The sequence below is a fragment of the Salmo trutta genome, chromosome 5 (assembly GCF_901001165.1).
Source record: "Salmo trutta chromosome 5, fSalTru1.1, whole genome shotgun sequence".
NCBI lineage: Eukaryota > Metazoa > Chordata > Actinopteri > Salmoniformes > Salmonidae > Salmo > Salmo trutta.
Window position 1 is genome coordinate 53,725,736 of NC_042961.1, and position 17,657 is coordinate 53,743,392.

Genomic DNA, 17,657 nt, shown 5'->3' on the forward strand with positions numbered 1-17,657 from the left:
CACTCACTTCATAATTTGCTCTCACACACATAATATGCACATACATTTATACTGACTCTACACACATGCACACCAACTCACATACAATCATCAAATAGGCTGATGCTACTCTGTTTATCATATATCCTGATGCCTAGTTACCTTACCCCTATACATATCTATCGATCCAGTAATTCATTGTAAAAATGGTACTGGAACTAACTGACCCTTCATATAGTATTTTTCCTCTTATTTCTTATTTTTATTTCTTGTGTTTTTGTTCTAACTTATGATATTTTTAGTATTACATTACTGCATTGTTGGGTTTAGAGCTTGCAAGAAAGACATTTCAACTTGAAACTTAATTGGCAATAATTTGTCATTTCTGTATTAAAACATTGCTCTCTCTGTCCCTGTAGTAAATGTAGCGTTGAAAGGAGTGGCCAACCAGTCTTCACTGCATGAGTATGGCCAGGCTCAAAATGCCATTGATGGGAACAGAGAATCAGACTTTTTCAAATTACTCTGCACCCACACTGAACATGAGACCAACCCTTGGTGGAGAGTGGACCTGCTGGATATGTACAGAGTGACAGCTGTCATCATCACCAACAGAGGAGACTGCTGTCCTGAGAGACTTGATGGTGCTGAGATCCGCATCGGTAACTCACTGGAGAACAACGGCATCAACAACCCCAGGTGATACATAGACAGTTGTACATTTTTATGTCCTGTCTTGAAGGTGTTTGGATACATTGGTCTTCATCCATACTTCTGTTGCTATTCTGTGGCTATATATTTAACAAACTGGTGGTATTCTGCAAGGTATTGTGCATTCTAGAGCGTCCTCATTCTCTCTCTCTCTCGCGCTCTCGCACTCTCTCGCTCCTTCAGATGTGTTGTCATCTCCAACATCCCAGCAGGACAGACCAACACCTTCCAGTGTAATGAGATGGAGGGTCGCTACGTTGTTGTGTTGATCCCTGGACAGGACAAGGTTCTCACTCTGTGTGAGTTGGAAGTATATGGGACTACTGCAGGTAATCATCTATAACTGTCTTCACTGTTCAATTTTATCATCAAGGAAGTTTTACATTACTTTTATTGTACACCTGAAGTAACATCCCATCACAGAAGTGTAGGAGAATAAAAAGCTGACATTGTAAAGATATTTTTTCATGGGGAGGGAGATTTGGTAGGTGTATTAATCAAATAAATATACAAAGTAAATATTATTGTATATAGGTTTAACAATTTTAAGTTGAAATGTGAAATGAATGTCCACAAATAATAACTGAACTCTTGGACTTCTGTTTCAGACTCAACCACCACCACAAATTCTACCGCTACTCCAACACCCTCTACTCCAACACCTACTACTCCAACACTCAATAATCCAACACCCACTACTTCAACACCCACTACTCCAACACCCTCTACTCCAACACCCACTACTTCAACACCCACCACTCCAACACCCACTATTCCAACACCCACTACTCCAACACTCAATAATCCAACACCCAGTACTTCAACACCCACTACTCCAACACATACTACTCCAACACCCACTACTCCAACCTTAATATTGACAGCTCAACCAACAACAACCCAGCCTCCCACCATTTATTTTCTCCCCTCTTCCCCAACATCCCCCTCCTCCTCTCAATCTCCCACCTCCACCAGTGCTTCTACCCTTCTCCCCTCCACTTCCACTCCACCTCCTCCTTCCACCAGTGTCACCTTCTTGAGGAGGAAGGTGATGGTGGTGAGGGAGAAGCTGTGCTGGTCCGATGCTCTGTTCTACTGCAGAGACCACTACTGGGACCTGGTCAGTGTTCGCAACGAGACAGAGCAGAGGGAGCTGGAGAAACTGGTGAAGGACAGTAACCTCATCACCCCCCTCACCTCCCATCTGTGGCTGAGCCTGCGCAGGTACACTACCTGATGGTTTTAACAGTCAAATATTAATTTTATAGCAGCCATCCATTGTCCTGTTCCAACAGTTGCGGAAAATCTACTCATCTTCAGTTTGCTCCACTGTTCATGCACCTTGATTTTAAAGTGAGGCAGCTTTTCTCTGCCTGCAGGTACATCCTGGGAGACACGTGGTACTGGATGACCGGAGACCGTATGAACTACAACCACTGGGTGAACGGCGTCCCCCCTAGGAAGGACATCTCCAACCCCTGTGGAGGGTTGACCAACGGGGCTAACGGAGGGAACTTCCTCTGGGTGGAGCGGCTCTGTGATGACCAATACAACTTCCTCTGCTACTCAGGTACCTGCTGTTCTCATAATACAAGTCAAAGACTATTTTTCATTGGAGTAGATGTCAGTCTTTATAAAGTTTCTTTCAGCGTTGTTGCTGCCTAGATTTCTAATATCTGTGTCAATGACTGCTCCCTATGTGGTTTAGAGACCATGTTGCCTCTCTCTTGTCTCTCTCTGTCCTCTCAGGTCCTGAAGCAGGGGTCAACAGAGTGGATTTCTACAGCAGCAGACGGCCATAGGGAGGCGCTGTGGAGCTCCAGAGGCTGATGTCCAATCCCCTTTATATTTTCCTGTTGTAAAATTACCTAATTTCGTTTTACATTTTATAACATTGTGTGTGATTTAATAATAACGTTATAGATTTTGAGAGTATTGTTCCTTTATACAATCACAATGCTGTCAGTGTGTTTTTAAAGAGTCGATTGAATGCTCCACACGTCACACGTGACATCATTTTGAATATTGAATAGCTCCCTGTAAGTTTATGCTAAAGACTTACCTGCACATCAATCCCCTGTGTCACGAACCGGCTCGTAGCCCGTGATATGTAAATACTAAGCCTGCGATTGGACCAAAAACCCAAACAAAGTATTTAAAGAAGTGGGAATTTGGAATATGGAATGCATTTCAGAGATTTTCAAATGATTCAAAGGTGCCATCTTAATAAAGGTCATAATGGTTTCATACGATTTTGGCACCATATATCCAAATCTTTGTCTGCAAGGGACATTGGAAATAGATGGTTATAAACCAGGGGGTGTGTGGTAAGATATATTATATTTTATTTGTCATTTAACCTTTATTTAAGTAGGCAAGTCAGTTAATAACAAATTCTTATTTACCCCGGCCAAACCAACCCAACGCTGGGCCAATTGTGCGCCGCCCTATGGGACTCATAATCACGGCCGGATGTGATGCATATATCTCTAATATATAGGTTAAGCTTTAAGTTATTCCATATCTTTAGAGGTTGTCTGACCAGGTAACTTTTACTGAGAGTAGCTATTGTAGCTGGTAGGAGAGATTATTTGATGGCTCTGAACAATGTGGCCATACAGGATTTGGATTTGGCCATTCACTGATTCTGTTGGAGGCTCTAGAACTTTGTAGTTGTAAGTTCCTGCTCACTTTTTTTTTTACATTTTACAATATTGTACGTAACTTAATACAAATTGTAATTGATGTTATAGAATATAACACATAATATATTGCTGTGCATTTCTAGTAGCATGTTCCTGACTTTTTGTTTGACATTTTACGATATTGTGTGTGAGTTATAGATCATGCTTAAGGTTTTAATATATATATATCTTCAAAAAAATAAAGGGAACACTTAAATGACACAATGTAACTCCAAGTCAATCACACTTCTGTGAAATCAAACTGTCCACTTAGGAAGCAACACTGATTGACAATAAATTTCACATGCTGTTGTGCAAATGGAATAGACAACAGGTGGAAATTATAGGCAATTAACAAGACAACCCCAATAAAGGAGTGGTTCTGCACGTGGTGACCACAGACCACTTCTCAGTTCCTATGCTTCCTGGCTGATGTTTTGGTCACTTTGAATGCTGGCGGTGCTTTCACTCTAGTGGTAGCATGAGACGGCGTCTACAACCCACACAAGTGGCTCAGGTAGTGCAGCTCATCCAGGATGGCACATCAATGCGAGCTGTGGCAAGAAGGTTTGCTGTGTCTGTCAGCGTAGTGTCCAGAGCATGGAGGCGCTACCAGGAGACAGGCCAGTACATCAGGAGACGTGGAGGAGGCCGTAGGAGGGCAACAACCCAGCAGCAGGACCGCTACCTCCGCCTTTGTGCAAGGAAGAGCAGGAGGAGCACTGCCATAGCCCTGCAAAATGACCTCCAGCAGGCCACAAATGTGCATGTGTCTGCTCAAACGGTCAGAAAGAGACTCCGTGAGGGTGGTATGAGGGCCCGACGTCCACAGTTGGGGGTTGCAGGACGTTTGGCATTTGCCAGAGAACACCAAGATTGGCAAATTCGCCACTGGCGCCCTGTGCTCTTCACAGATGAAGCAGGTTCACACTGAGCAGACGTGACAGACGTGACAGAGTCTGGAGACGCCGTGGTGAACGTTCTGCTGCCTGCAATATCCTCCAGCATGACCGGTTTGGCGGTGGGTCAGTCATGGTGTGGGGTGGCATTTCTTTGGGGGGGCCGCACAGTCCTCCATGTGCTCGCCAGAGGTAGCCTGACTGCCATTAGGTACCGAGATGAGATCCTCAGACCCCTTGTGAGACCATATGCTGGTGCGGTTGGGTTCCTCCTAATGCAAGACAATGCTAGACCTCATGTGGCTGGAGTGTGTCAGCAGTTCCTGCAAGAGGAAGGCATTGATGCTATGGACTGGCCCGCCCGTTCCCCAGACCTGAATCCAATTGAGCACATCTGGGACATCATGTCTCGCTCCATCCACCAACGCCACGTTGCACCACAGACTGTCCAGGAGTTAGCGGATGCTTTAGTCCAGGTCTGGGAGGAGATCCCTCAGGAGACCATCCGCCACCTCATCAGGAGCATGCCCAGGCGTTGTAGGGAGGTCATACAGGCACGTGGAGGCCACACACTACTGAGCCTCATTTTGACTTGTTTTAAGGACATTACATCAAAGTTGGATCCGCCTGTAGTGTGGTTTTCCACTTTAAGTGTGACTCCAAATCCAGACCTCCATGGGTTGATAAATTGGATTTCCATTGATTATTTTTGTGTGATTTTGTTGTCAGCACATTCAACTATGTAAAGAAAAAAGTATTTAATAAGATTATTTCATTCAGTCAGATCTAGGATGTGTTATTTTAGTGTTCCCTTAATTTTTTTGAGCAGTATATATATATATATATATATAAAATACTTTTTTATCTTTGAATTTCATATTTACATCCATTTGACATTGTTTTCAAACTCTTTATTGGTGTTATCACATATACTGATGATAAATTATGAAGTCAGATTATGATAAATTATGATCGTAAATGATGATAGTAAATTATTGTAAATGGTCATAGAAAATGATGGTAAATTAGAATTTTATGTGATGTTGATGTTCTTTTTACCATCAGTAGTGGTGATGTGGAGCAGGTCTGTAATGCAGTTTGTATGTGATGTACAAACTGTTTCTTTTCTGGGTTTTTTTTTAAGGTGGAATTAGGAAATAGAAAAAATTACATCCAACATATTCTTTAATTTAATCTTTAATTTTAAATTACTTTAGAATATTACATCTACACATCACGGCCTAATATACAGCCTTTATCCACTGGACTAGAGAACACAAGAGGACGCTAGAGAACACTATAGAATATGTTAAAGCCACTCTGTAAGATCTAGTTACCATCAAAAAAAGAGTGGTCCCAATGATGCAATCATAGAGATACTAATCAATTATTCTAAATGTACAGTGCCTTCGGAAAGAATTCAACCTCCTTGATTTTTTCCACATTTTGTTGCATTACAAAGTGGGATTAAGAATAATTGAATTCTTATGTTTGATCAACTTTCTACACAAAATACTCATTAAGGTCAATGTGGAACAAAACTTCACATTTCTTTGTACAAATTTATGAAAAATAAAACAGTAATATACCTTGAATAGATAAGTATTCAACCCCGTGAGTCAATACATGTTAGAAACACCTTTGGCAGAAATTGCAGCTTGTGAGTCTTTTTCGGTAAGTCTCTAAGAGCTTTGGACACCTGGATTTTACAACATTTGCACATCATTATTTTTATAATTCTTCAAGCACTGTCAAATTGGTTGTTTATCATTGCTAGACAAGTATTGCCATAGATTTTCAAGCCTATTTAAGTCAAGACTGTAACTAGGCCACTCAGGAACTTTCAATGTCGTCTTGATAAGCAACTCCAGTGTAGATTTGGCCTTATGTTTTAGGTTATTGTCCTGCTGAAAAGTGAATTTGTCTTCCAGTGTCTGTTGGAAAGCAGACTGATCCTGGTTTTCCAAAAAATCTCCCTAGTCCTTGCCACTGACAAGCATACCCATAACATGATGCAGCAACTACCATGCTTCGCAATATAAAGAGTGAACTCAGTGATGTGTTGAGTTTGATTTTCCCCAAACATAATGCATTGTATTCAGGACAAAAAGTTTTTAAAAATGAACACATTCTTTACAGTATTACTTTATTGCCTTGTTGCAAACAGGATGCAGTTTTTAGAATATTTTTATTCTGTACAAGCATCCTTCTTTTTACTCTGTCATTTAGGTTAGTATTGTGGAATAACTACGACATTGTTTGTCCATCGTCAGTTTTCTACTATCACAACCATTAAGCTCTGTTTTAAAATTACTATCGGCCTCATGGGGAAATCCCTAAGCAGTTTCCTTTCTCTCCAGCAACTGACTTAGGAAGTACGCCTGTGGTTTCTTTGCAGCAATTCGACCATGAAGTCATTAATTTTTTCTTATTTTTCAGAACAGTGTGTGAGAGTGAATTGTACACTCCTATCCTATTCAAATAGGTTTCTACTCTTCCCCTTTCAAAGGGTGAAAACAAGGACTGATACTCAGATATCGATACTTATTCAATAAAGGAGATCAACAGATATAGAAAGACACTGCTAAATGACACTGATCATTCTATAAGCTCTGATGAAAAAGAATCCAAAAAAGTCCAATCGGATGTCTTCGTAGGGAGGATAGCCAACCCTGTGGTTTAGCTTAAATTTGTACTTAATTCTCCCATTGACTTTAAGGAATGATTCATGCAAATGCCAGTGCAGCGCACACTTCTGAAATCTGAAATCGGCATCTTAAACATGGCCATAACTACATATGAGGACACCGTGGTCTTTACCTCGACTTCAGAAGAAAAATAATTACTTGAAAAAAAATATATAGAGAGAGTGCATTCGGAAAGTATTCAGACCCTGTGACTTTATCCACATTTTGTTACGTTAAAGCCTAATTCTAAAATGTATTAAATTGTAATTTTTTTCTCATCAATCTACACACAATACCCCATAATGACAAAGCAATAACAGGTTTTTAGAAATATTTGCAAATGTGTATAACAAAAAACTTCAATATCAAATTTACATAAGTATTCAGACACTTTACTCAGTACTTTGTTGAAGTGCTTTTGGCAGTGATTACAGCCTCGAGTCGTCTTGGGTATGACTCTACAAGCTTGGCACACTGTATTTGGGGAGTTTCTCCCATTCTTCTCTGCAGAGCCTCTCAAGCTCTGTCAGGTTGGTTGGGGAGTGTCGCTGCACAGCTATTTTCAGGTCTCTCCAGAGATGTTCGATCGGGTTCAAGTCCGGGCTCTGGCTGGGCCACTCAAAACATTCGGAGACTTATCCTAAAGCCACTCCTGCGTTGTCTTGGCTGTGTGGTTAGGCTTGTTGTCCTGTTGGAAGGTGAACCTTGGCCTCAGTATGAAGTCCTGAGCGCTCTGGAGCAGGTTTTCATCAAGGATCTCTCTGTACTTTGCTCGGTTCATTTTTCCCTTGATCCTGACTAGTCTCCCAGTCCCTGCCGCTCCCAGTCCCCACCCTGCTTAACCGTAGGGATGGTGCCTGGTTTCCTCCAGATGTGACACATGGCATTCAGGCCAAAGAGTTCAATCTTGGTTTCATCAGACCAGAGAATCTTATTTCTCTGCCATAAATGCCTTATTGGTGAAGCTACAGAGATGGTTGTCCTTCTGGAAGGTTCTCCCATCTCCACAGAAGAACTCTAGAGCTCTGTCAGACTGACTGTTGGGTTCTTAGTCACTTTCCTGACCAAGGCCCTTCTTCCCTGATTGTTCAGTTTGACCAGGCGGCCAGCTCTAGTAGTCTTGGTGGTTCTAAACTTCTTCCATTTAAGATTGATGGAGGCCACTGTGTTCTTTGGGACCTTCAAAGCTGCATAAATGTTTGTGTACCCTTCCCCCGATCTGTGCCTCGACACAATCCTGTCTCTACAATTTCTTCAACCTCATGGCTTGGTTTTCGCTCTGACATGCACTGTCAACAGTGGGACCTTATTTAGACAGGTGTGTGCCTTTCCAAGTCATGTCCAATCAATTGAATTGACCACAGGTAGACTCCAATCAAGTTGTTGAAACATCTCAAGGATTATCAATAGAAACAGGATGCACCTGAGCTCAATTTTGAGTCTCATAGCAAAGGGTCTGAATAATTATGTAAATTAGATGCTTCTGTTTAAATTTGTAATAAATTTGGAAACATTTCTAGAAACCAGTTTTCGCTTTGTCATTATGGTGAATTGTGTGTAGATTTATGAGGGAAAAAAAGATTTAATCAATGTTAGAATAAGGCTGTAACGTAATTGTAACTTAAAAGTCAAGGGGTCTAAATACTTTCCGAAGTCACTGTATATATACATTTTTTTACACATATTTAACCTTTGTGGAGGTCGTAGAGTAAAACGTAGAATCTTCCCTTCCCACAGTGGGTTCACGTTAGTTTGTAGCCCAAACAGTTCGGACACTACAAACAAAAGTTGGCACATTGACAGTACCGACTTCAGAGGAGTCAAAACAGAGCAAAACGGAGACCATCGTTATGTTTGTGAGAGTCTCCCATGTCCATAGAGTGGTGATAATAGTATGTAGGCCAAATTATTTGAACGTGTCACGGTTGTCGTAGGAATGAGCGGACCAAAGTGCAGCGTGTGTGTCGTTCCACATTTTATTTATACTGTAAAACTAAGCAATACATAAATAAACTGAATGACAAAAACAACAAACCGTCACAGAGAGGTGAAACATACACTACTCAAAAATAATCTCCCACAAACCCAGGTGGGACAAACACCAACTTAAATATGACCTCCAATTAGAGACAATGATGACCAGCTGCCTCTAATTGGAGATCATCCCAAACACAGCCCAACATAGAAATACAAAACTAGAACAACCCAACATAGAAATACAAAACTAGAACATAACTACATAGAAAAACGAAACTAGAAAAACCCCCTGTCACACCCTGACCTACTCTACCATGGAAAATAATAACTTACTATGGTCAGGACGTGACAGTACCCCCCCCAAAGGTGCAGACTCCGAATGCAACTAAACAACAAAAGAAAAAGAAAAAAAGGGAGGGTAGGGAGGGTGACAAGTGTATGGCGGCTCTGGTGCAGTACACAGAACCTTATTATCCAGCGGATCCTCCAGCAGAGGTGGCTCCAGTTCGGGGCATAACTCCCGCTCCGCCCGCTGATCCCTCTGCTTCTGTACCACCGGACCGTGGATCGTCGTCGGAGGAACCGGACTGTAGATCATCGCCCGAGGCTCTGTACTGCAGACCATCGCTGGAGCTTCCGGGCTGCGGACCACCGTTGGAGGTTCCGGGCTGCGGGCCGCCGCTGGAGGTTCCGGGCTGCGGGCCGTCTCAGGAGGTTCCGGGCTGCGGGCCGTCTCAGGAGGTTCCGGGCTGCGGGCCATCTCAGGAGGTTCCGGGCTGCGGGCCATCTCAGGAGGTTCCGGGCTGCGGGCCGTCTCAGGAGGTTCAGGACTGCGGGCCGTCTCAGGAGGTTCCGGACTGCGGGCCTTCGCCGGATGCTCTGGACTGGGAACTGTCGCCGGAAGCTCTGGACTGGGAACTGCCGTCGGAAGCCCTGGACTGGGAACTGTCACCGGAAGCTCTGGAATGGGAAGGCGCACTGATGCGTGGGGCTGTCACAGGTGGCGTCAGACTGGTAACACGCACCTCATGGTGAGTGAGGAGAGCAGGCAGGGGATGCACCGGACTGGGCAGGTGCACTGGAGGCCAAGTGCGTGGAGCAGGCACAGGACGTACCTGACTGAGGACACGCACTTCAGGGAGAGTGTGAGGAGGAGGATCAGGATATACTGGACCGTGGAGGTGTACTGGAGGTCTGGAGCGTAGAGCTGGCACAACCCGTCCTGGCTGAATGATCACTTTAGCCCGGCAAGTGCAGGGCACTGGCACAGGACGCACTGGGCTGTGGAGACGCACTGGAGATATGGTGTGCATCACTGCATTACACGGTGCCTGTCTGGTTACGCGCTCCTTAACCATTGGTACATTTTCTCAGTTGGTTGCTGCAAGTAACTGGTCTAATATGTTCATTCTTCAGCGCGTCCTTTTAAACACTTGTGGAAAAGTGCGTTCCATTACGTTTTCCATAATCTCTGTGCTGACATGGCCGTGGTTACTGACTTGGTGAACTTCACATGAAAAAACATTTAGAAGACTAAAATCACATGCCTATCTTTTCAAAAGTATTCTGAAACTTAATCATTGTCTGCTACTGTAGGCTGAATGATAGAGCAGATATGTTCATGTTAAAATGTTATGTGTTGCATTTTCTCCATTGTTTTTGATGGTAGGGAGCCACTCTGGTAGGCCTACATTATGATCAAATAGCCACAGTTGCCTACTTGGCCACTGTTAAAACTGTAACTGAGAGCAGGTACACCCGCAGAGTTCGACCTCCCAAAGTTGTCATAGTTACTGTGTAAGTATGGAAGGGGGTGGGAACCATGAGCCTCCTAGGTTTTGTATGGAATTAAAAGTACCCAGAGGACAGAAACTAGCTGTCCTCCGACTACACCATGGTGCTACCCCAGAGAGTGCTGTTGAGGCTACTCTAAACATGAATTGCTACATAGTGTGTTTTAAACAATTATTTGGTGACGTGAATATATTTAGTAGTTTTATCTAAAATGCTAACTATTTTTTTTAAATCTGAAATTCACTATTTTATTTATTTAATTTATTTCACATTAATTTTGCCAGGTAGGCTAGTTGAGAACAAGTTCTCATTTACAACTGTGTAACGGGCATCGTAAGGATTAGACCAAGGTGCAGCGGGAACGTGTATACTCATCTAATTTATTAGATCAAAAGAAGGAAAAACAAACAAATCACGTATACAAAACAATGAACGACACTAAACAGTCCTGTCAGGTGCACAGACGAGCGCATGGAAACAGAAATGAGCGCATGGAACTCAGAGATAGCCTTTAGGCCAATGCAGCAGTAGGCCTATAACTTCCATCGTCAACTAAGTAAAATGCCTAAAGCCAACAAATAAAAACAGAAGAAAATATCCTGATAAATTGTGTAATGAATACTCAGGGAGGAAAAAGTGTAGATTCATGCGCAGAGCACGGCAGGTGTTTATTTCGCAGAAGGCAGGAATCGTGGTCACAGGCAGGCAATGGTCATACACAGGTAGGCAAACAGGCAGGTGAATCAAAACTAGGACTGAAGGCTATAACTGGTTCTCACAAACGAGCTAGGAAAAGGCTTAGTAGAGTCAAACTGAACAATACCTCACAAAGGCACAAACAGAATGAACTGAACTAAATAAGGAGCTGATGAGACCAGGTGAGTAACTAACACAGGTGAAATGAATGAACAAAAATGAAAGACAGGGCTACGTTCAAGAACACAACGAAACAGAACACAAGGTTGACTAAGAAAATAAATACAGAACCTTACATTATGGTTCTTTAAATAACAACAATCTCTCTACTGCGCCTGTCTGCCTAGAGTTTCCCGCGCCAGTGAAATCGAGACAGACAGCTGTTTTTATTATTCCTGGTATATGGGATCATCAGATCATGATATTTTTGTCTTCCACACTGATGCTTGGTGATTATCGTGAGGTAAAGATAAAATGACTGAGAAGCTCAGCTAATTAGTGGTGGAGGTGGTGAGTTAAGAAATGAGACATCCCAAATGGGCACATAATATCAGGGGCCTTACAAGTGTTATCAGTTTAGAGTTTGTACGTAGAGGTAAGAAAATCTACCACTTTCATAAAACAAAAGTGATAGAAAAATTCTCTAGGCTACGCAAAATGGTGATCCTGCGTTGTTATGTAGCAACAATACTCAGACGTGTGCATCCCCACAATTATAAACTCCACTCAACTACTCAAGATCGCCATTTTGCGTAGCTAATTGCGTTCTTGCGTCGCGTACGTATGTAAGGTAAAATTAGGTTGAAAGGAGGAACGGCACAGGGTGGACTAGGCCTCCTACAAGACATCAGAATGGGCTTTAATCTATTTTATCAGAGCTTATACACTGATCTTTGTCATGAAATTGTGTCTTTCTGTTAGCAAAGTGTATTTCAATATATGTAGATCTACCTGATTGAATGAGTATCTACCTCTGTGTATCAGTCCTTGTTTTAACCCTTGGAACAGGTAGAAGCCTATTTCAATAGGAGAGGAGTGTACAATACACTGTCACGCACTATGTTACCAAGGAAAATTAAAAATAAACATTATTTCCATGGAGCAACGTGGAGAAACAATGTGGGACAACATTGTGTTAATAGCAGATGAATGGTGTCAATATGAGCACTGGGATGCTCTGCTGTACCCAAGACACTGTTTTGCTTACATATCTAATCATATAAATGTGGTTAGGTACAGTACAGAAGGCTACACAGCCCACAATATGAATATATTATCAAAGATTTCCATTGTGTACAAACAATGATAGAAGGACACACAAGGTGACAGATGAACAGACAGGGGTAAAAGACACAGAGAGATATTTCCACTCTTCAAAATTTCAACTTCGTCAAACAGCGGGTAGGTACTGAGTTATTTCATGTACAATGTCTAAAATTAGTAATGATTTGATTTATAAAACGTATATTATTTTTATAATTGTAAAAGGGCTAGGGGGCAGTATTGAGAATTTTGGAAAAAATATGTGCCCATTTTTAACTGCCTCCTACACCAACTCAGAAGCTAGAATATGCATATTATTGTTCAGGTTTGGATAGAAAACACTCTGAATTTTCTAAAACTGTTTGAATGGTGTCAGTGAGTATAACAGAACTCCTATGGCAGGCAAAAACCTGACAAGGTTTCATGCAGGAAGTACCCTGTCTGACAAGGAGTCGTGCGTCTTGCATCTGTTTATTGAAAAGTAAGGATCTTAGCTGTAACGTGACAATTCCCAGGGCTCCGATAGGCTCTCAGAACCCGGGAAATACCTGAAGGTTGACGAGGCAGCCTCAGGCTGAAACACATTATCGCCTTTGGTAAGTGGCGGATCAGAGGACCTTTGAATGAGGCGCGTGCACGATTCGCTCCTGAGGAGAAATTTAATTCGGCTGTTTAGGCTGATTGCATATTCCCGGTCGGAATATTATCGCTTTTCTACGAGATAAATGGCATAAAAATTGGTTTTAAACAGCGGTTGACATGCTTCGAAGTACGGTAATGGAATATTTAGACATTTTTTGTCACGCCAATGCGCCATGCGCGAGACCGTGATGTAGCATTCTGATAGTGTCTAGAACTCACGAACAAAACGTCGCTGTTTGGATATAACGATGGATTATTTGGGACCAAACCAACATTTGTTATTGAAGTAGAAGTCCTGGCAGTGTATTCTGACGAAGAACAAGCAAGGTAAGAACATTTTTCTTATAGGAAATGTGATTTTGGTGGAGGCTGACCTGGGTGGGTGTCTAAATAGCTAGCCCTGTGATGCCGGGCTATGTACTTAGATTATTGCAAAATGTGCTTCATCCGAAAAGCTATTTTAAAATCGGACATATCGAGTGCATAGAGGAGTAATGTATCTATAATTCTTAAAATAATTGTTATGCTTTTTGTGAACGTTTATCGTGAGTAATTTAGCAAACTGTTAGTAAATTCCCCGGAAGTTTGCCGGGGGTTATGCTTTTTCTGAACGTCACATGCTAATGTAAAAAGCTGTTTTTTGATATAAATATGAACTTGATTGAACAGACATGCATGTATTGTATAACACAATGTCCTAGGTGTGTCATCTGATGAAGATCATAAAAGGTTAGTGCTGCATTTAGCTGTGGTTTGGGTTTATGTGACATGATATGCTAGCTTGAAAAATGGGTGTCTGATTATTTCTGGCTGGGCACTCTGCTGACATAATCTAATGTTTTGCTTTCGTTGTAAAGCCTTTTTGAAATCGGACAGTGTTTTTAGATTAACGAGATTCTTGTCTTTAAATAGCTGTAAAATAGTCATATGTTTGAGAAATTGAAGTAATAGTATTTCTAGCGATTCAAAAATCGCGCCACTGGATTTCAGTGGCTGTTACGAAGGTGGGACTAGTTCGTCCCACATGCGCCAGAGAGGTTACATGACAGAACATTCAATGTTGTTCAGGTGATTTTTTTTTATTTTACGATCTGAAGGATTTTATTGGTACCGTTTGTTTATTGTGTATTGTGTACTTCCTGTAGTGAATTTATCATTTGGATATTCCACCTATTAGAGTGTCTTGTTTAGTTTACCGTAAACAACAGCCAAGCATAACATCACCAACAGTATGCTGTATGTGACGCTAATTCAAACTGTAATGAAATATGCATAGTCATCCAATTTGTTATATTATTATTATTATTAGTAATATTATCCATATTATTAGTGTTATTCATGTTATTATTATTTATATTATTACTATTTAAATATATTGTACTGAGATAGAACAGGGAAGAGGAGATGGGAAAAGTAGGAGAGAATGCAAGTTGTAAAGGCAGTGGGTTGGATTTAAACCTTTGCTGACTAGGGCTGGACTAACACATTTGGGGCCCCAGGGCACCTAACCCCAGTTTTTTGTTTTGTCTTTACAGACAGGAGACAGGTGGTTGAATGAAGCCTCAACCACTAAACATGCTGTGGAGTCTCTCTCTCTGCCCTTTAATGGGTGAGTGTCTAATGCATAAGTATGCAGACATCTATGCCTGCTGTTGTTGTTGTTTTGTGTATTCTTTTTTTGCACAACAACAGCAAACAGTGTTGCTTCCTTTGACATATTCATCACATTTCTCTACCTCCTACCTTCCATCACTACTTCTGTAGCAATAGTTGGTAATCATACCTCTGCTTCACTATAGTGCCTCTACCACCACTGATACAGACAGGGCAAAATGAAGTACAGAATGGATAAACAAGGAAGATGATTTTAATGTTTGCAAATTCTGATGTATTTACAGGAGTTGTGTTGCTAGCCCAGATGGTCAATGCTGCGACAGGTGAGACCACAGACATTTTGACTGTCAAGGTTTTATACAACATTACCATTTTAAATCAATATTCTAAATCCTAATAGATTGACTTAGCTTTTTTATATTACTTTATAAATAGATGATTGGAAAATAGAACGTTGTCATATCTACAACTTGATCTTAACATGAGGAATTAATACACTGTAAGATTCCTGTTCCCAAGAACTCTAAGGCATCATGCCACAATGACTACCACCCTATAGCACTCACATCAGTAATCATGAAGTGCTTTGAGAGGCTGGTTATGGCACACATCAACTCCATCAACCAGTTGCTGGGCGGAGAATGACGGTCAAAGATAAAAGTTTTTAAAAAAAGTTGAATAACTTTAATTTACACTAAAAAGGAACGTTATTACATCCAACGCCTGTTTGCCTGAGGCTGATGCCACGCAAGCGCTTGTACCCGCATACACATGCATACACACACCCTCATTCAAACGCACACGTGCACACAAACGGACACATACACACATAAATAGTGCCACATATGCACACAAATGCATACAGTTGGCCTTGTTGTTTAGATTTTTGTTGTCCTTGATGTCGTTGGTTTTCGCCTTGTTGTTTTCTGTTGTTGTTTTCCTTTGTTTTTCTCCTTTTTCTCTTTTGTTATTTTTGTTGGTTGTTGGTGCGTTGGGTCGGTGGTGGTTTTAGTTGGGTTGGATCAGGACGGTGGCTTGGGAGGGGTGGTTTAGGGGTGAGAGGTGGAAGGTGAGGTTTTTGGGAGGGACTTGTGGGTGGTCTTGGATGGTTGAGGGGCAGCTCTCAAGGGGAACTGATGGGGGATCTTAGATAGTTGGTCGCCTGGCATTTGGGAGCTTGGGCCGGTGGCCTAGAGGTCGCTGGTTTGGTCCCCGATTCGCCTGGGTGGGGCATCAGTCCTTGTGCCCTTGGGCGGGGCGCTTGACCCTGATTGCTCCTTTGGGTGGCTTGACCCTTGTTGCTCCTGGGGGTCGCTCTGGATGGGAGTGTCTGCTATATGACTGAATGTAATGTAAATGTTGAGCCGCTTCACTGCAGGTAGATTGTATGTTTTAAAATACAATAAAAAAATACACATTTAAAAAACTCCCTCATCCCAGACACCCTAGAGCCACTCCAATTTGCATACCACCCCAACAGATCCATAGACGACGCAATCTCAATTGCACTTTAAGCGGCCCTCACCCAGGAATACTTACGTGAGAATGCTGTTCCTTGACTTCCGCTCAGCGTTTAAGCTCGTCACCAATCTTAGGAACCTGGGACTGAACACCTCCCTCTGCAACTGGATCCTGGACTACCTGATAGGCCGGCCCCAGGTGGTGAGGGTAGGCAACAACAACTCCGCCACGCTGACCCTCAACACGGGTGCCCACAGGCGTGTGTGCTTAGTCCCCTCCCGTACTCCCTGTTCACCCATGACTACATGGCCACGCACGACTCCAACACCATCATCAAGTTTTCTGACAACACAACAGTGGTAGGCCTGATCATCGGCGACGATGAGACAGCCTGTAGGGAGTGACCTTGCAGTGTGGTGCCACAACAACATCTCCCTCAATGTTGGAAAGACCAAGGAGCTGAACGTTGACTACAGGAAACGGGGGTGGGAGAGCACGCCCCCATCCACATCGGCAGTTCGAGAGTTTAAAGTTCCTCTGTGCTCAAATCACTAAGGACTTAAAATGGTCCTCACACCAGAGCACAGTCGTGAAGAAGGTGCAACAGTCCTCTTCCCCCTCAGGAGGTTGAAAAGGTTTGGCATGGGCCCTCAAATCCTGAAATAGTTCTACAGCTGTACCATTTAGAGCATCTTGACTGGCTGCATCACTGCTTGGCATGGCAATAGCAACGCCCTCGATTGCATGATGCTACAGAGGATGGTGTGGAAAGCCCAGTACATCACTGGGGCCGAGCTCAATGCCATCCAGAACCTCTAAATCAGGTGGTGTGAAAGGAAGGCCCAGACAATCATTAATTAAAGACTCCAGCCACCCAAGCCATAGACTGTTCTCTCTGCTTCCGCATGGCAAGCGATACCAGTGCATAAAGTCTGACACCAACAGGCTCTTGAACAGCTTCTATCCCCAAGCCATAAAACTGTTAAATAGCTAACTAAATAGCTAACAGAATTTCTACACAGACTATCTGACTTGACCCTTGTATTTGATTCTTATTTTTGCACTGTTTCTATGCACACTCAGAGGGCCCTAAAAACTCACACACACTGACACTCCAACACACACAAACACTCACTTCATAATTTGCTCTCACACACATAATATGCACATACATTTATACTGACTCTACACACATGCACACCAACTCACATACAATCATCAAATAGGCTGATGCTACTCTGTTTATCATA

General features: G+C 42.5%; 1 protein-coding gene across 1 annotated transcript in view; it reads left to right on the forward strand.

The window, feature by feature from the left end:
* Window positions 1-17,657, forward strand: part of LOC115194974 (uncharacterized) — a 389,153-nt gene that overhangs the window by 18,377 nt on the left and 353,119 nt on the right. Inside the window, exons 5-11 of the mRNA XM_029754876.1 lie at window positions 399-678; window positions 874-1,019; window positions 1,299-1,914; window positions 2,070-2,260; window positions 2,440-2,462; window positions 14,893-14,941; window positions 15,231-15,269. Coding sequence (XP_029610736.1) covers window positions 399-678; window positions 874-1,019; window positions 1,299-1,914; window positions 2,070-2,260; window positions 2,440-2,462; window positions 14,893-14,941; window positions 15,231-15,269 — 1,344 coding nt within the window. The remainder of the gene's footprint in view (window positions 1-398; window positions 679-873; window positions 1,020-1,298; window positions 1,915-2,069; window positions 2,261-2,439; window positions 2,463-14,892; window positions 14,942-15,230; window positions 15,270-17,657) is intronic.